A 19,189-nucleotide genomic window follows, 5' to 3' on the forward strand; every position below is an offset into this window, starting at 1 on the left:
CTGTGGGAAACACAACTGCCGTGGAAACCGGAACCCTCAGGCTGATGATCGTCCCTGCTTTGTGGCCACTGGGACCTCAGTTTCCTCATGTGCACAGTGGGAAGGATACAGGTACAGCCATGTGGGGAATTATTTTAAGAACTAAATGAGACAAACAGTGCTCTTTCTTTCCTTTCTCCTTGTTTGCCAATCCCTCCCCACCACCGACGGGCAGGGACACATGGGAAACCCACACAGGGTTGGTTCTAATGGCCAAAGTCATCAAGCTAAGTTCCAAATTAGCAGGGTGCTGCTGGGCAAATGCTTTTTTAAAAATAATTAATTAATGAATTTTGGGGCTGTTTTGGGTCTTCGTTGCTGCGCACGGGCTTTCTCTATTTCCAGAGAGCGGGGGCTACCCTTTGTTGTGGTGTGTGGGCTTCTCATTGCAGTGGCTTCTCTTTTGTGGAGCACGGGCTCTAGGCGCATGGGCTTCAACAGTTGTGGCACATGGGCTCAGTAGTTGTGGCTCACGGGTTCTAGAGCACAGGTTCAATAGTTGTGGTGCACGGGCTTAGTTGTTCCTCGGCATGTGGGATCTTCCCGGACCATGAATAGAAGCCGTGTCCCCTGCATTGGCAGGCAGATTCTTAACCACTGCGACACCAGGGAAGTCCTGGGACAAATGTTTTTTGCATCTCTGAGCTTCAGTTTCCTCCTCTTAAATGGAGAGTCACATCCCCACCCCCACCCCAAACAGTATTGCCTCACCACCATTCTTTAGGTTGCTTTACATATTCTAATAGACTTGGATCAGGCCATAATCTGAATCTCACCCCAACTCTCCTTCCGGGTCCCTTTACATTTCTAGAAAGGGGAGGTGGCCCTGGCCACGCTCAAGGTTGACAACTAACTACATCATCTGGAGAGTCAAAACTGGCTGGCACATTTGTGAAAACACAACTCTGGACACAGTAAAAAACACTCTACCCCCCACCTGTACTCCCATATTTTATCGCGCCTTTAATAGCAAAATTGGAGGGAAAACATTTCCCATGTTCATTGTTTTCCTGATGGAGCCTCTGAAACATTTTTCAGGTAAATACTTCTGTGAAAGAGTTTAGTCAAGTGATACAGATAACTACATCGAAATGTCATCTTAGCTTCCTGAGAGCAATTTTCCACAGCTTGTTCTTGCCTAGGTTTTATTAAAGTAACACTGGTGGGTGTTTTTCCTCTAATGATAAAAAGGGTGCACAGTCATGATAAAGTATCTGGAAAGCACAAACTAGCAGAAAGAAGAAAGTGAAAACTACCCACAGTTCCCCTCAAAGACAACCACTGCCAACAGGCTGACAGTAACTTTCTAGGAGTGTCCGTGTACACGCATATGTAGAGAAATGTAAAAAACTAATTGAACTCAGTAACAATGTTTTCACATATAGACATATGTGTTTTCTTTTACAAATCTGAGACTTAAAATTGAATTTCACTTTTCAAAAATATTTCATTTCATGAAAAACTCATTTTATTAAAATGGTATCACTTTGATGAATAATATTTAGAATTTTTCAGATACAAGATAACAAATCGTAGATAATACAGACTTCTAAACACTAACTTTTCTGTTTTTGAGTATAGACTCACACTCTATATACTTGGATGTAACTTGGTATTTTTTAAAGTTTATGTTCCCATTAAAAAATTAGGCATATATTGATAAAATAGATATCCAACAATGACCTACTGTATAGCAAGGGAACTATACTCAATTATTTTGCAGGGAAAAGTGTCTGAAAAAAAATAGATATATATGCATCTCTGAATCACTTTGCTGCACACCTGAAACTAACATTGTAAATCAACTATACTTCAATTTTTAAAAATTAGGGCACGATTTACATACTAAAGTACAGTTCTGTGAGCTTGGACAAACGGAGGCAGTCCTGTAACTACCACCACAATCAGGATCAAGAATTTTGCCTTCTATTAGTCATCTAACATATACCGCGGAATGTCATCAAGCTTTCTGTCATTTGCAGTGCAAGCATTTAATCAGTCGTTTTTTGCTGGCCATTTCAGGTTGTTTACAATTTTCCTCTTACTGATTTTGCAATCTGAGGGAATGAAATGAATGAATGAAAATGTGTGAAATCTGGGATTCTCATTTTCCTGCCGCTATACCAAATGGGCTTCTCCCTTCTCTGCTTGGAAAACTGCTCACCCTTTGAGACCCAGCTCAGATGTTATCTCTCTGTGAAGCCCCCATGATGCCAGCTGGGGAGTTGGTTCCTCCTTCCTCTGTGGTCCCAAGGCACCAAGCCACACACTGTTTGCAGGACAGACATTGTAATAATCTGTTTCTCTTCTCCCCTCCATCACCATCACAGAAGGTGAAGTCTGTGGCAGTCCTGTGTTCCCCAAACCTAGGCCACGCCTGGCTCACAATGTTCTACAAATGTTCATGAAATGAGTGAACATTCTACTCTGTTGAACAAAATTCTAGTATTGTGCTGATTTTTTAGGAGGTAGATACTTCCTGAGGACAGCGCCCATATGGGCTGCATGACTTCAGCTGGTTCACTTGAGGAGATCTGGATGTTTTCCTCTGTTCCAGACCCTGGATTAGGGATGCAAATTCATATGTACCTGGAGTCATTCAAATATTTAGTGAATGAACAAATACATGAATGAAAGGTGCGGTCCTGGACTTGGGAGGTAAGAAAGCCAAACAGAGGTAGCACCTGTTCTTGGTGAGCTCATACCTGGGAATCAAGGAATCCACCTTGGAATGCTCCCCCCACCCCCACCCCGCCCTTCCCATGCAGACTTTACTTAGACTTAGCCAGGCAGTGGCCAGTGTCACTTGGAAACAATGCCCGGACATTTTGTTTTCCAAAGAGTCAGTGATGCAGGAGCCAGACCTTGAGTGGGGAGCATCTGCTTTCCTTTGTTAAAGGTATATTTATTCATCTCTTTACCTGCAAGATCTAGTACAGGACTTGGCGCATAGTGGGTGTTTTTAAAAGTTTGAGCAAGGATGAAATATGGATATGAATAAAGATAACAGGGTTTGAGAAAGATAAAAAATGACCACCACTGGCCGGCCAAGTACCTCCCCGGCCAGGTCCTTGATTCGATGCTCCCTGCAAATTCTGTTTTTTGTTAACAGCCCTGGGGTAGGTCTGTATCATTCTCCCATCTTACAGGTGGGCTCCCCCGCGTTGCCCAGGCCCACACTGCAGGCAGAAGCGTCTGCTGGAAGTTGGACCAGGTGTGCCCGGCTCTGAAGCCTGCCTTCTCGACACAGCGCCCAGAAGTCTCAACATCAAACGCTGCCCATCTCTGCCTCCCCAGGTACTGCAGGTAAAACTCGGTAGTGGGTCTTGCGTAGAAACCGCGTCCTTGCGAGTCATGCAAGGACCGCTCCCTAGGAGGCTTCGAGGGCCCGCACCGCGGGTCCCCACCTGCCGCGAACAGGTGACTTGCGCTGGGGCGCGACCTCCCGTAAGGTGGGTGGCCGGGGCGTTTGGGAAGGGTCGGCTCGGAACCTGCCGCCCAGGAGACGCTGGATAACTGCCTTTGGCGTCTCTCGCGGCTGCAAGCGGAGATTCGGAGGCAGCCCCGGTGTCGGAGGATGCTGGCCGGAGCCGGCTGCCCGGAGCCGCACCACCTGGCCGGAGCCTGGGGGGGCGGGGCTCCGCCCCTATCCTGCCAATCGACGCCCGAGAGGCGGGCCCTCCCCCGCCCCTGAGGAGGCGGTGCTTGCGCACTCGGCCGCCCCCCGCGCTCCGCCCCCTGGGGACGGGGCGGGGCGTTCCGGCGGCGCTCGGCGCTGACGCTATGCCGACGCGCCCGACGTCGGGCACGTTGACGCCGGCGACGCGCAGCCGGGCCCGCTCCTCCTGCGCTCAGCCAGTGTCCGGCCGCGGGCCGGCCTTAGCAACTGGGGGCGGCGGGCCCGGGGCCGCGGGCGCGGGGCGGGCGGCGGGCTGCCTTCGTCAGGCCCCGAGCTCGGCTGGAACGAGCAGCCGCCCGCGAGCCGCCGCGGAGCCTCCTCGCCCGCTCCCGCCGGCGAGCAAGGTGAGGCAGCGGGGGACGGAGGTAGGGTCGGGGGGGAGCGGGGGCCGCGCGGCGGGTGCCTGTCAGCCCCGAGGGCGGGAGGCGCGGGGGAACCCGGGGGGCGGGGGGGCGCCTGTCAGCCCCGAGGGCGGGGGGCCTGGCGGGACCCGGGGGGCGCCTGTCAGCCCCGAGGGCGGGGGGGCGCGGCGGGACCCCCGGCGGACGGGGCTCTCGGGGCCGTGCGCCCCCCGGCCCGACTCTAGCGCCCGGTGACCCCGGCGCGGGGCGCGGACCTGGGGCCTCAGGAAGCCGCGAGCCAGGCTGGGCTCCGGGGGTGGACGGTTCTCGCCAGCCCGGGGGCCCGGCTGCCGCAGTACCGGGTGCGGGTGCGAGCGGGGTAGGGTCGTTGTCGCCGTCAGGTGCGCGGTGCGCGGTCTCGGGCATCTCCATCCCGGGGGTCCGTCGAGCCCGGAGCGCCGCCGGCAGCCTCGAGCCCAGGCCCCGGCCGTCGGCGCCCTGTCGTGATATTTGAGACACTGAATAGTAGCCTTCCGTAATCTCACCTTTCACGTGTCCCTCCTACCCAGCCGTCCACTGCCGTCTCGACCTCTTGTATTTCCATTGTGGAATTTTTCTTGGGGCTGGGGGTGGGGGGAGGTGGTGTGAACTTACGTGAGGTTAACTGACCAACCGTTGCAGCCGTTGAAAAACCCCCCTCGCAGCCCTTACTGACCCCAGTTCCGTGTATCGCGCACCAGATCCAGCCCAAGAATTCAGGGAGCCGTCAGTCCTTCCCAGGAGCTGACTGCACACATTCCTGTAAGATGCCTGATGGATTTTGTACTTGTCCGTTTCGCTGGCCGTGTGCGCCTTCTGTGCTTCTCCCTGAAAAGTGATTGGGTGGCACGAGTTTTGACTTTCTCTTCCCCCCACCGGGAAACAGAAAGGGGAAAAAATAAAGGTTACAGAAGCACACTTGTTTTTCGACAACTAGAAAGTACAGCTTTACACACAAAATGCCACCGGGTTTGTTCTTTATGTGAGGGGCAGTCTTCTTGGGTCTTTACCCCTCTTCACTGGATTATTGACTGTATGAACGTCTTCTTGTGTGCTCCGGGCACTTCAGATATGCGTGCGTATGTTTTCCCAGTTTATTTCTGTGTAGAGCATAGCAGTCAGATCTGGGAGTCATGAGGCTGTCGACCTTTCATTCGTCAGCTCCAGATATAAGTATAAAGCGGCAGCTTCGGGGAAGCCTTTCCTGTGCGCCTGATGCCTGTGGTCTGGGTCTTTCCTTTCAAGATGATGTGCGAGGTGATGCCCACCATCAGTGAAGCGGAAGGCCCCCCCGGAGGAGGCGGGAGCCACGGGTCCAGCTCCCCGTCGCAGCCAGATGCCGATTCCCACTTTGAACAGTTGATGGTCTCCATGCTGGAAGAGAGGGACCGTCTTCTTGACACGCTGAGAGAGACTCAAGAAACGCTGGCACTAACCCAGGGGAAGTTGCACGAGGTTGGTCACGAAAGAGATTCCTTGCAGAGGCAGCTCAATACTGCGCTTCCACAGGTATGGATGGTTTTCACCTGCGGGTTTTTTCTGAACGCTTTTCTGTGGTGTTGAAATTTTTAGATGCGTGTTTTGCGTAATCACTTGTGAAATGGTGGTTCTGTTATTTGTAAGTGCCGTGTAGATAAAGTTCCTGAGGATTACACTTCTTAGGGAGAACAAACGCTGGTGTGCCGTGAAGTCCCGTGAAAACACCTGATCGCTCTTGCCCCTCTCTTTAGGGTGGCAGAAGGAACTGCCTGGATTTGGAATAGTGTTCCTGAGTTTTTGAAAAAGGGCCAGGAAGTAACCACACTTTGTGGTGCCTTCTGTTTTGTTGTCTTCAGCCATTCCTGGCCTAAACGTGTGTTTCCAGGGGTTGTGTTCTGTATTTCCAATTTCCTAATGAAATTTACTGGACAAAGAGGATTGATTTCACAGGAAAAATAGGTTTACAGTCCACCTTTCTCAGAACACCAGTGTTTTGTAAATCAGGTTTGTTTTAGGGGATAGAAGACTGAAGATGGATTCTTTTGGAACTTTCTCTTTGGCAGATGAGAATTATAAAGCTTACAATCAGACTGACGTTTTTCATCTAAGGATATGGTGTTTGGAGCAGTGTTGGAAGGCCTTTTCCGGTGGAGCTGAGTGGGGATCTCATGATAGGAGCAGGGAGAGGGTGTCAGCCGGAAGAGTGTGCGGTGGGTGGCACAGCGCAGTGGGAGATGTGAGGTTGCTCGGGTGTTGGTGAGCTGTGTAGCTGCCATTTTACTTACTCATAGTAAGTGCCTTTATGGTGCTTTCAGGTGGACCTGAGGAAGCGTGCGTTTATTCTCTCGTGAGGGGTCTGCAGTGGTCAGTTAGTAAATGAGTAATTACTAGCCTTAATGCATTACTTGGTTTTAGTCAGTTCTCCTGAAAGATTGATAAGCCAAACACTTGGATTTCCTTTTTAGCAACAGTAATTTGATGTCAGTGCTGTTATGTTCCTTCTTTGTCAGATTCAAGAATCATTAAGTTTTTTCTCATTTGAACTTAGTAAATTACCAAGCTGACGGAAGGCACAGGAGTTTTGTCAAGTCCAGTCTTGAACAGTGGAGGTCGTCATAGCAGCCAGTGGGACAGCCGCTCAGTGGTTAGTTTCCAGCTGTGGCTCCGTGTCCTAGCCTGGAAATGCCTGTTGAGACTGTGATGACGTCACTGGTTCACCTCGCCACCTGAGCACCTGAATCCAGCATTTTAGAAACACAGGAACCATTAAGTAAACGTTTTTTGGATCCTTCCTTTTCTTGGCATTTGCCTTCTGTTTGGTGGCTAATTGTGTGACCAGGTAGGCATGTGAATAAACTCCTGCCAGATTAGGTAGGCAGGTAATAGTGTACTTAAAAAAAAAACTCAGCTGTAACAGAACATATGTCAGAAAAATTCACAGGTCACAAGTGTACATGGCGGTGGAGTTCTCACTCAGTGAACACACTCTTGTGACCACTGCCCCGAACCCAACCCAGGACATCACCAGGCTTGCCAGAAGCCTCTCCCACCCACCCCCGGGAGTGTCTCCCAGAGCTGACTGTGGGCTTGACTTTTCGCCATTGACTACTTTGGCATGTTCTTGACTTCAAGTAAGTGAAATAAAGTAATGCGTATATTTTATTTCTTTTTTTAAAAAAATTAATTTAATTTTTTAATTTTTGGGGGGTTGGGTCTTCATTGCTGCGCGTGGGCTTTCTCTAGTTGTGGCAAGCGGGGGCTACCCTTGCGGGCTTCGCAGTGCAGTGGCTTCTCTTGTTGCGGAGCACAGGCTCTAGGCACACAGTCTTCAGTAGTTGTGGCTCGAGGGCTCTAGAGCGCAGGCTCAGTAGTTGTGGCACATGGGCTTAGTTGCTCTGCGGCATGTGGGATCTTCCCGGAGCAGGGATCGAACCCATGTCCCCTGCATTGGCAGGCGAATTCTTAACCACTGTGCCATCAGGGAAGTCCCAAGTGATTTTTCTTTTATATGATGATTTAACTTCTTAAAAAGTTTTGTGATTCTAGAATTATCCTAACCTGATCTTGATGTATTCTCCTTTTGTTGGATTTTATTTGTTAATATTTTATTAAGGGTTATTGCATCTGTATTCAAGGTCTGTAATTTTATTTTCTTGTACTTCTTGTCCTTGTTGGGTTTTGATATCAAGGTTATGCTAATCTCATAAAACAAGGTGGAAAGTGTTCTTTGTTTACCCCCCAGAAGAGTTCCTGTGAGATTGGAGTTTTCTTTCTTAGATTTTTTGGAAGGATTTGTTGACAAAACCAGTTGTAGGGTTTTCATTGTGGGAAGGCTTTTAATTTCAGTTTTAATTATTCACATGGAAATAGAATTTTTCAGATTTTTTATGTCTTCTTGTGTCTATTTAGGTACAGCATTTTCCCCCTGCTAGGAATTTATTCAGAGCACCCAAACTTTCTAATTAGTAAATGTAAAGCAGTTTGTAATACCCGTATTATCTGCAAAATGTGTTGTAATATCACACATTTTTAAAATCCTTGATACTGGTAATTTGTGCTTTGTCTCTTTTTCTTAATCAGTATCTTTAGCGGTTTATTAATTTCATCAGTCCTTTCAAAGAACCAACTTTTGGCTTTATTGATTTTTTTTAAATGTTTCATATTTTTTTTGTTTGTTTAAAAAAATTTTTTTTTGGTTGTGTTGGGTCTTCATTGCAGCACACAGGCTTCAGTAGTTGCAGCACATGGGCTTAGTTGCTCCTTGGCATGTAGGATCTTTCTGGACCAGTGATCGAACCCATGTCCTCTGCATTAGCAGGTGGATTCTTTACCACTGTGCCACTAGGGAAGTCCCATGTGTTTTCTATTTCCTTATTTTATGCTCCTTTTTCTTCCATCTGCTTTGTGTTTTGTTTGCTATTATTTTTTCTGCTTTCTTGGAATAGATGTGTAGTTGATTTTTAGCCTTTTTTCTTTTCCAGTATATGTGTTTAAGGCTGTAAGTTACCCTCTAAATACCATTAGCTGCATCCCGCAAATTTGAATAAGCCAAATTTTCATTTATCTTTTATGTAATTTTCTAATTTTCACTGTTTTTTAAAATGACTATTCATAAGGTTTCTAAAGAAGTATGTCACTTAACTTCCCAATGTTTGGGGAGGTTTTTCTAGTTATCTTTTTGTTGATTTCTAGTTAAATTCAGTGACGATCCCTGTCTTAGTCTTTTGGGGCTTCTGTTTTAAAATACCATAGACTAGCTGACTTATGAACAACAGAAGTTTATGTCTCATGGTGCTGGAGGCTGGGAAGTCGCAAGATCAAGGTGCCGGCAGATTCCAAGTGTGGTGAGGCCAGTTTCCGGGTCCCTAGACAGCCAGTTGCTTCTCTCTGTCCTCACAGGGTGAAAGGGGGCAGAGGAGCTCGTCCCACTCATGACCTGATCCCTCCGGAGCCCCTACTTCCTAGTGCCATCTCCTTGGCAGGGGTGAATTTTGAGGGGACATAAGCTGTCAATCTTTTGCCATCCCTAAGTATATCCTGCGTTATTTCCATCCTTTGAAATGAGTTGAACTTTTTCCAAAATATATTCATTTTGTTAAATGTTCTTGGGCGCTTGAAAAATGTGTGTCAGATCAGGTTTGTTCCTCATGTCATTCAGATTCTGGTAGCCATGTTAAGTAAAGCAGAAATAGGTGAGATTAATTTTATTATATTTTATTTAATACAGATATCCAAAATACTATCATTTCAGTGTGTAATCAACATGAAAAAAACGAATGAGGTATTTTACATCCTTTCTTTCCAGCTAAGTCTTTAAAACCCAGCGTGCGTTTCATGCTTGCAGCGCGTCTCGGTCAGGGGCTGCCACACATCAGGTGCCGCGCAGCCGCTCATGACCACACTCTGGGCGGCCCCGTCTACAGAGAGACGCGTCTTAAAGTCTCCCAGGAGGGTTGTTATGAATTTGGCTGTGTCCCCTTTTCTGTTTCTATCAGTTTTTATCTATTGATGTTTTGAAATTATGTTATTAAGTACATTCAAATTTAGAGTTCTCGCTGGATTGAACTTGTGTCATTGTGAAATGTGCCCTTTTATCTCTAGCAATGCTTCTGTAGGGACTGCTTGGTGGTGGTATTTGCCAGGGCAGTTTTCGGTGAGTGTATGCCTAGGTATCTTAACTTTCACCTGCCTGTGATCTTATATCTTAGCCTGTACTCTGGGAATAGTGTGTAGTTTGATTTTAATCAGTTTGACAATTTTTGTGTTTTAATTAGGGTATTTGCTCTCTTTAAATATAATTGCGATATTTCAGTTTATAGGTACTGTGTTACTGTTTGTTTTCTGTTTGTCCCACCTATTTTGTATTCTTTTTCTCTTGCCTTCTTTTAGAAGTAGGAAGTGTTTGCTTAATTCCGTACTGTTCTGTCAGGTTGTTGGGTATACATTCGCAGATACAGGGTGTGTGTTGCATTTAGGCCTAACTTAGTACTTTTACTACCTCCCTGACACTGTGTTCTTTGAATTCCATTGAACTCCCTCCCTCCTTTTGTGTCGCTGTTCTCATACTTCGAAATTTTAGGTATGTTTTTGGCATCATCATCGTTTTGTACAGGTAACATTTATTGTGATGTGTCCTCATAGTTACCCTTTTTGTTGCTCTTCACTTGTTTTTTCACATTTCTGTCAGGTTTTTCTAGTTCACGTCTGTGGGTGATGCGTTGGCTCATTTTCGTTTGCCTGAAAAGTCTTTATTTTGCCTTCACTTTTGAAGAATGTTGTTGTTGGGTACAGAGTTCCAGGTTGGTGGTTATTTGTTTTTCCGCATTTTATAGATGCCAGTCCATTATATTCCTGTGTATTAGAGGCAGCGCCTTTTCCCTCTGGGCACTTTTAATGCCGTTGTCTTGCCTTAGGCACCAGCAGAGCTGCTGAAAACTGTCGTGTGGTTTCCTTTGTTCAGTCAGTGGCTTGATTCTGTAACCAACTTTGACCATTGTCTTTATAGGTATTTCTTACTCCCCTTTTTGTCTTTCCTCCACTGTACCTTAGATCTTTTTACCAGCGTCCGACAGGCTTTTGGGCTCCTTTGATATATTCTAGACTTTTTTCCCTTTAACTTCTATTTTTTTTTTTAAGTCATCCATCCTTCAGTTCACTGCTCCTCTCTTCAGCTGTGTCCGATTTGATGTTCAGTCTGCAGATTGAGTTCTTAAATTCAGTCACTATTATTTTCAAGTTCTAGAATCAGTTTTTATTCATGGAAAATTTTCCTTTTGTCAGGTATGTTTTTGAACAGTTGAAGTTTGCATCTGATCACGCTAGTATAAGGGTCCTCTCTGCATCTGTTTCTATTTCTCTTCTTTTTTTCTCTTGTTCCTGTTTGTTGTGATGTTGGTTTTTGTTTTTCCCAGTTGAGTGTTGGACATTACGCATTAAAAACTGTAGAGGTTCAGGGTGATGCTGTCTTCCTTCAGTTTCCTCTGACGCAGACCCAGAGTAGGGACAGAGCTCTCAGTTCAGTTAGGGACTGAGTGGCTTGAGCTGGGGGTCCTTGTTAGCCTCAGTCTCAGCTGCATTCAACCAGCACCCCCCCACCCCGGGGGGAGCCCTCCAAGGGTCCCCATCTGGAAGCCTGGGGTGCTTCCCAGGGCCCCTTGGTGGCAGGTCCTGAAGCTCAGCTTTTGTCTCCCGAGCACCATGAGGTTACTGCAGCTCAGCTGCTCAGCCACTCTGTGCAGAGTGCTGGGCTCATTTTCTGTGCCTCCCTTTCCTTGGGGAGCTTGATCCCTAAAGTCCTGGCTGACTTGTCAGGGCTGCATTCAAAGTTTTGTCTTCCCAGCCCTATGGAACTGTCCAGAGCTCTGCTAGCCAGTACTCTCTGCTCGACTTTTCACTGTGTTTTCTTCCGAGTCAGCATGGTCACATGCCCCGAGGGAAGGAGCGGCCCTCTCAGTCTCCCACTCCCTCACTGGGCTTCCCTTTTGTTTGGAATTGTGAACCCTCCAGTTGCGGCTGCCTCAGTACCTCTTCGATGCCTTCAGACAGCCTTTAAAAATGTATTGTATTTAGCTTTTCTAGTTCTTGGTGGGCTGACTCACAAGCTGCTCTTATACGTAAGCGCAAGTGTGGAAACACTGGTGTGTTCTCTCCATCTGAAGCAACACGTAATAGTCACAGTAAACATATTGGTCAGCTTTTTTTGATGCAGGAGAAAAGAACTGCTGGTCCTTGCTTCGTCCCCGCTGGTCCTTTTCTCATCAGAACCCCCCGTTTGCCTGTGCTCAGCCACTTGCACTTGGGAAGAGGATGGAGCAAGCGGCCCACATCTCCCATAGACAGAGGGCCTGCGTTGCGTGCGGCTGCTCTCACGGCCGCTGTGCTGCTGTCCCAGCCCTGCACTGGTCTCCCCTCGTCCCCTTGCCCTGAGCCAGCCCGGGGCAGGCTTCACGGTGACAGGCTGGCAGGGGAGAAGGCTGAGGAGGTGGGAGGGGTTGCGTGACCTTTATTCTGTGGATTGATCCCATGTGGGTTTTCTTTTTCAGTATTTATAAAAACTACTGCTTTTAGTTTTCCCTCCAATTGCATGTTAAAGTTGAAAATGAAGATTTTGTTCTTAAAGTTGAGTGCAGCGACTTTACAGTCTTTCTGAAAGCAGCAGCTAAGATTTTAAAAAGACATCTCAGAGAACTCCAGTATTTAAAACCGAGAAAAGAGAAGGTGTTCAGGTTGAATTGTGGGCGGGACCCCACACTGTGCCTCTGTCTGTCCCAGAGTCTGCGAGTTCCTGAGATGGGTGGATATAGGACTCCAAACACCCTAAGGACTAAGCTTCTAAAGTCACAGCTTAGTCTGCCTGTGTCAGGGGTGTCCGTTGTCACAGCAGAGGTTTGGGCTGAGCCGGGAGCAGTGTAGCCTGTGCTGGGGTATCTGAGAGTGTGGAGGGTGAGGGGGATGGGAGGTGCCGCGGGGACAGAGGAAGGGGTGACACCGGGCAGGGTCCCAGGGGCTGTGGCTGTCACGGCTCGGGGCGGGGATGCTCCTGAGCCTCTGCGATGCAGCCCTCACGACAGGGTTATCTGGCAGCCAAGGGCTGAGGTCGAGAGGCTCTGGTGGGAAGAACCCCCAGCCTCTCTCAGGTACCGCTGAGTTCACGGCGGGGTCCAGCACTCCACTGGGGGTTCACTGTCAGTGCCCTTAATGAGGTTGGCTAAGCACTTGCTGAGCTTCAGTGAGTGAGTCAATTAGGGAGAATTGACCTCAGAATCAGAGTGAGGTACAACGAGCTCAGTGACTCCTCCTGCAGGGTGGATTCTGGGGGTGCCCTTGAGTTTAGGTGGTGCCCTTCCAATGAGCCTCACTGGCGGCTTTTTTAGTGGGAGTAGGTGACAAAACCCCTTGTAGAAGACCATGCTTATTTCTAGTGTTTTTGGTTTCTGAGACGGTTAACACTATTCAGTACTACATGAAACAGGATCCTTTCAAAGTAGAGCTTGAGCTCGGCATCTTCCCGCTGTGGCATCTTTTTGGAAGTCCCCCACCCCTCCTGTCTCTGCACCGTTGAGCCCAGCACGCCCGTCTCCGTGGAGCCCCTCGCGACCGAGTCTGTTCCGGGCTCCGGGGAGACAGTGGCAGAGGCAGAGCTATTGCACCGTTTCTTCTCGAGAGAATGGTGATAGCGGGATAGCCGTGATAGGTGAGGTGCCTGGCCGAGTGGAGCAGCCGCCACTGCTGCGCGGGTGAGGGGCTGCACCCATCCCCGAGGATGGGTGGTGGAAGGGGCCACCTGTAGGCGCTTTTCCCCAGCTGCGACCGCAGAGCCAAGGCCATGGCGAGGAAGAACTTGGCCTCGGCTCCTGCCATGGAAGCAGGGCAGCGCCCCTGGCCCGGGAACAGAGTGAAGAGTGCACCGAGGTGAGGGCAGCGGTGGGCTGGGCCCCATCAGACAGGGCCTTACCTGGCGAAGGACTGGGGTCTTCGTTTCATTTTGTAAGTATGGTCGTGGGCCCACAGCATTTTTGCCTCAGTGGGGAAGGATTGACACCATCTGGTTGTAGGTTGTAAGAGGTCGTGCAGGTGCTACATGGAGGATGGGTAGGCGCAGGGCAAGAAGGGATATGGGTAGAAACCACTGGCCAGAGGAGTCACTTGGGGTACAAGGGTTGAGCTATAGAGTCAGTAATTGAGGCAAAAATTTTAAACCCCTAACATCACCCACCTCACATATAGTATTTTCATGATGCCTACATGCTGCTTATGTGTATAGTGTATAGTACACACGGATATCTTGGCAGAGTCACTGAGTGCCTGTTCTGTGTCAGGCACTGTTCTAGGTGCTGAATACTCAGTATGTAGTAAGAGTTACATAGCCCAATATTTTTTTATTTGTGCAAAGAGATATAGAAGCATGAAAGCCTCTGTACAGTTGGGTTTGCGCAAGCTTAGCGCGTGGACAGCACCTCTGCAGGAGCAGTGGCAGGGGCTGGCTGTGTCTGCTCAGGGGGACTTGCCAGGTGGCTTTCCTTGCATTTCCACGACCCTCTGTCCTCCCCACGCTGCCGCTAGGGTCACAGCTGCCCGCCTGGCGCCGTGTGGCACACCTCCATGTGGGTGGACGTCGAGCCTCTTGAATTCAGCATGGGCCCAGGCTGTCTTTTCCCCACGTCTCTTCCTCCCCCTGAGATCGGTACGGTTTTCTACCTAGTCGAGGTCAGAAAACGAGGAGACGGCTTTCCCTCATCCTCCTGGTCTCCAGGTCCTGTGGGAGGTGCCTTTCCTGTCTCCCGGAGGCGGCCTCCCAGACCCACTCGTGAGGTCTGCACCCTCTTCCACCAGAGTGACTCAAGAAGGGCTTGACCCCAGTGGCCTCTCTGTCCCCTGTCCCCGCTCTGTCCCACACCAGCCATGCTGGCTTGTAGGGTCGTAGGTGGTTCCTCACATGCGATGTTTTGCTTTCCTGCCGCTTCTTGGTAAATATGCTGTTCTCTCAGAGAAGGCCGCTCTTCTTACCCTGCCTTCCGCTCACTGACTCTTAGCGCTAGCTACTGCTGAGTAATTTGGAAACTCACTCTTTCAGAGAACCAGCTTTGCCCTGCGTGTAAAGATCCTCAGAAACGCTCTGGTCCTGACGGGGCAGTTTCAGTTCTCCTAAGGAAGGGGTCCTGCTCTGGGGGAAACTCACGCGTGGTGATGTTCACCGTAACAACTGTGAATATGACTTACACTTCTTATTGGTTAGAGAAGCGTGAGAGCAGTACGCCGCTAGAAACCATCTTAAAGTAGAAATAATGTGTCATTCATGTTCCCCAGGGGCTTAATGTCTCCATTCTGCCTCCCAGCCTTTCCTCCTTTCCCCCATTTTTGGCTTCACTTTGGGAAGGAACCATTTCTGGTGTCCTGTTCTTGTGGTGGGAGGGGGGCTCACTGGGCTGAGGCGGTGATTTCGGACCCCTCTTTGACTCTCTCTGCACGTCCTCTTGCTCCCCAGGGACCTTCCTGGTCACTAGGGGACTTCCTAGGACCTTAGCGTCCGTCTGGTGTTCCTGCCAAGTCACTTCTTACACTGGAAGTCGCAAAGCAGAGGTTTCTCCAACTCTCCGTCTGTCTTCTTTTGCTAACTGACACTCCTCTGTAGAGAGCGTCCCTTTCTGCTGTCTTTCTCTTGGTCACTGTGGACACTGGAATGGCATTTATTCAGGGTATTACGGTCAGTTACCACCACTCCTTAAATGCCCGTGTTGTCCCCCTTGGATTGGCTCCTGTGGCCTTTGGCAAGGTCCTGTTAGTCTTTGAGTGTTTCCTTGTTTTCTGGCCGCAAGTTTGTCCCAGCTCCACTTTGTGTTTCCTGCCTCAGATCTGCAGTCATTCCTCTTAGGAGCCCTGGTTCTTTTTCGTGGGGGACTATTCAGAAATCAGCGTCTGGGGGCCAGGTATGCTCATGTTCACAGGGGTTAGTGTCTTTCAGGTCCTAGGGAACACAGCTAGACAGAAGTATACATTTAAAAACCCTGCATTTCATATTGATATTTCCTTAACAAATGAGAATGGAGTCTTTCCCCTTAATTTATTTTGTATTTATAATTCTTGTCTTATACTGACAGTTTTGATTTCTAATGATGTTATTAGCATTATTTTCTTTATCCTATGATATACATGAAATATTTTCAACATTTTAATACCATATTATTATAATCATCCTACTGTATGAAGTTTTAGAATTTGTTTGCAATTCTTTTGGGCCTTAGAATAAACATATCTTAAGAATATATAATTAGGGCTTCCCTGGTAGCACAGTGGTTAAGAATCTGCCTACCAGTGCAGGGGACACAGATTCAGTCCTTAGTCTGGGAAGATACCACATGCTGAGGAGCAACTAAGCCCGTGTGCCACGACTGCTGAGCCTGTGCTCTAGAGCCCAAGAGCCACAACGAATAAGCCCACGTGCTGCAACTACTGAAGCCCTCGCATCCAGAGCCCGCAAAGAGAGAAGCCACCGCAGTGAGACGCCCTCGCACTGCAACGAAGAGTAGCCCCCGCTCACTGCAACTAGTGAAAGCCCTTGTGCAGCAACGAAGACCCAATGCAGCCAAAAAATAGAGAAAATAAATGTTTATTTAAAAAATATGTGTATATATATATATATATATATATATATATAGTTAGAACAGTGGGTTTTTTTTTTTAAGAACTTTTATTGAGATACAGTTAACGTACAATAAACTGCATATATTTAGAGTGTACTATTTGGTATCCCAATCTCCCAATTCATTCCCCCTCCAACCCTCCCTGCTTTCCCCACTTGGTATCCAGATGTTTGTTCTCTACATCTGTGTCTCTATTTCTGCCTTGCAAACTGGTTGATTTGTACCATTTTTCTGTAGTCCACATGTATGTGTTAATATACGATATTTGTTTTTCTCTTTCTGACTCACTTCACTCTGTATGACAGTCTCTAGGTCCATCCATGTATCTACAAATGTCCCAGTTTCCTTGCTTTTTACAGCTGAGTAATATTCCATTGTATATATATACCACATCTTTTTTATCCATTCATCTGTTGATGGACATTTAGGTTGCTTCCATGTCCTGGCTATTGTAAATAGTAGAACAGTGGGTTTTAAAGCAATGTGAAGTAAGCACAAAAATAAAATTTGATATACAATTAGGTTCATTTGTTTCTGGGTTATTTATTCTAGGGTTTGCACTTTTCTTTCAGAGTTAATTTTTTTCAAATACATGTAGCATTCACATGGTTCACAAGTCAGCACTGTAGGGAAGGCATTCTCAGGCCTTGCTTCTCCTGACCCCGTCCCACACACCCTCACAGGTGTGGTGACCGACCGTGTGTCCTGGTTTGCCTGAGATGGTCCTAGGTTTTGCCTGTCAGCCGGAGCAGTTAGCATTCCTGCTCCCTTTCAGGCTCAGAGATGAGGCAGAGCTGAAAGTTTGTTGCTCGCTAATTAGAGATGCGGACAAAATGTTTCCCCTTTGTAGGTTTTCCCTGTGGCTGGAAGTGAGCTCTTGGCCGAGTTCTGCAGACTTGGATAGCGGGTCCTTGGCAGGGAAGGTCCTCCCTGGGAGTTCATACTCTTGCTTGCAGAGTCTCATTCTTATTCTGAGGGGGAAATTTCATTCTGCTCTGAAAATAAATTTGGGAGCTTAAAGCATATCTTGCATTTCCAAGTTTTCTGCTTTGCAAATGGGCTAATTATCCCTCCTGCCTGTGTAATTTTAAACCCCTGCCAATAGCAACATAAACATTGATTTCATGTGGTGGCATGCTGAAGTTGTTGAATCGTCTGTGGCAAAGTTTAAGTTCTCCTGGAGACTAGTGGATATTTCTGAGCCCTTGTTGATCTCTCGTGAAGTGGGAAGGTGCCATTGGAAGCTAGGGCCCCGCTCTTCTCCCCACCTCCAAAGTCATTCCCGGGAAGACGTGAATGCCAGGTGAGGTCAGGTACCCTCTGTGTCCTAAAATAGGAACATGTGGCAGGGGAAGTGTGTTTCAGGTCATCTGAGTATTAATTTGAATCGTCTGTGGTGGTATTTGTTTTCATGCAAATTAAATCTAAAGGACTCATTTGTGACTAAGTGTGAAGTGCAGTTGAAGCCAAGGGCGGAGGACATCCCGGGTAGAATTTTACTTCGCAGTGTGGTGGCTCAGCCCCTCGCCCTCCGCCACAGGCACACGCGGGCGGGAAGCCTGTGTCTGGCCCCACGCTGGCTGAGGGTGCGTCACACATACCGGGCCTCTCCCGCCTCCAGCTGCCGGCCACTGAAACCCAGAGTTCAGAGCAGGCCCTTGGGGTCTCTCACTTGCGGCTCTTCCACTTGCTGAGTCCAGGATGCTTAGGGCCCCTCCTGTGTCCTTTATCCTTTCCCTGGGTGCTCCTGCCCGCAGCGTGTGCCGGGGCTGACGGGTGTGTGGACGGCGGCCCCGGGCGGGTCCTGAGGAGAGAGCCGTGGCTTTGGGGCAGAACAGGTCAGCCGGCAGCGTGCGTGTCGGGTGGCCAAGGCCTGCCCTCCGTCACTGCCTGTGCTGCGGGTGTGGCCGGGTGGCCGCGCGGCAGGCTCCATCACTGGGTCACCTCCTGGAGCCTCTGGACGCTTCTCTGTAGAATAGGGGGTGACTCGACCCTGTAGCTGAAAGCTTTGTGGAGAGAAGCCTGTCTCTGGAGGGTCTCCGAGGGGCCGGCTCCGCAGGGAGAGCCTTGCGCGCTGAGACCCTGCGGCCGCCCAGGGGTCAGGGAGGATGCTCAGGAAGCCCTGGGAGCTGGATGATCTCCACGCCCCTTTGGGCACCATGACGGTCAGTGCAGTGGCCCCTGCACAGCCCTTTTCTCTACGTGGGAGGGAAAGGTTCGGCCGTGGTTTTCACTGCAGCTGGGGCTGAAGAGCGAGGATTGATGCTGGGGCCATGGTGGTCCTGAGCAGGCGCACCGCTCCTCCAAACGTCTCTCCCAGGGCGGAGGCCGCGGCCTATAGCCACTTGGCGGGAAGCATCCTGGTGCCTTTGGATGGGGTGTGACTCCTACCGTGAGTGAGAATGGAGGTTTTGTGAGAAGGGCAAGGAATCGAATGCTGGGAGGGAGACTGCAAGGACTTTCTTCATCATGCTTGCTTTTGCCGTGTGGAGGGGCTGCTTTTTCACACCGTGTGGTTTGGAGGTTGTGCTTAATTAAGAGCAGGGACTCTGGGGCTGGGCCCTCACCCGCCGCCTGCAGTGAGAGCTGCTTCACAGGCTGCAGTGACACCACCCGGACACGTCCACAGAGCCCTCCCAAGAGGGCCTGGGCCCTGGGGAGCACAGGAGATGTTCGCTGGTGTTCCGAGGGGCCCTGCTGAGCAGCATCCAGAAGTGGCGATGACGAGGGGTCCTTTCCTCTGTGATTCCCAAACTTAACTGTGACCAGTAGGGGAGAAAGGAAAGTGGGAAAAAAATGCAAACAATATAGAAACGTATAGTGTACAAAGTAAGTCTCTGCTTCTACCCGGTGTGCCCACAGTGCTGGGTGATGTCAGAAAGGCAGTGGCGTTTTTACTGTGCGTCCATGCTTCTCGCTGAGAAAAATGGGTGGAGGTATGAGTGGCACAAGCAGGCTGAGTCTGGGGGCTT

At 49.1% G+C, this 19,189-nt stretch overlaps 1 protein-coding gene across 5 annotated transcripts in view; it reads left to right on the top strand.

The window, feature by feature from the left end:
* The first annotated feature begins 3,840 nt into the window (after nt 1–3,840).
* The window catches only part of PPFIA1 (PTPRF interacting protein alpha 1), an 81,549-nt gene continuing 66,200 nt past the window's right edge, over nt 3,841–19,189 (top strand). For all 5 annotated transcript variants that reach the window (XM_057725960.1, XM_057725963.1, XM_057725961.1 and 2 more), the window contains exons 1-2: nt 3,841–4,062; nt 5,344–5,607. In XM_057725960.1, the coding sequence (XP_057581943.1) occupies nt 5,344–5,607 (264 nt within the window). In that variant the 5' untranslated portion in view covers nt 3,841–4,062. The remainder of the gene's footprint in view (nt 4,063–5,343; nt 5,608–19,189) is intronic.

The sequence above is a fragment of the Hippopotamus amphibius genome, chromosome 3 (assembly GCF_030028045.1).
Source record: "Hippopotamus amphibius kiboko isolate mHipAmp2 chromosome 3, mHipAmp2.hap2, whole genome shotgun sequence".
NCBI lineage: Eukaryota > Metazoa > Chordata > Mammalia > Artiodactyla > Hippopotamidae > Hippopotamus > Hippopotamus amphibius.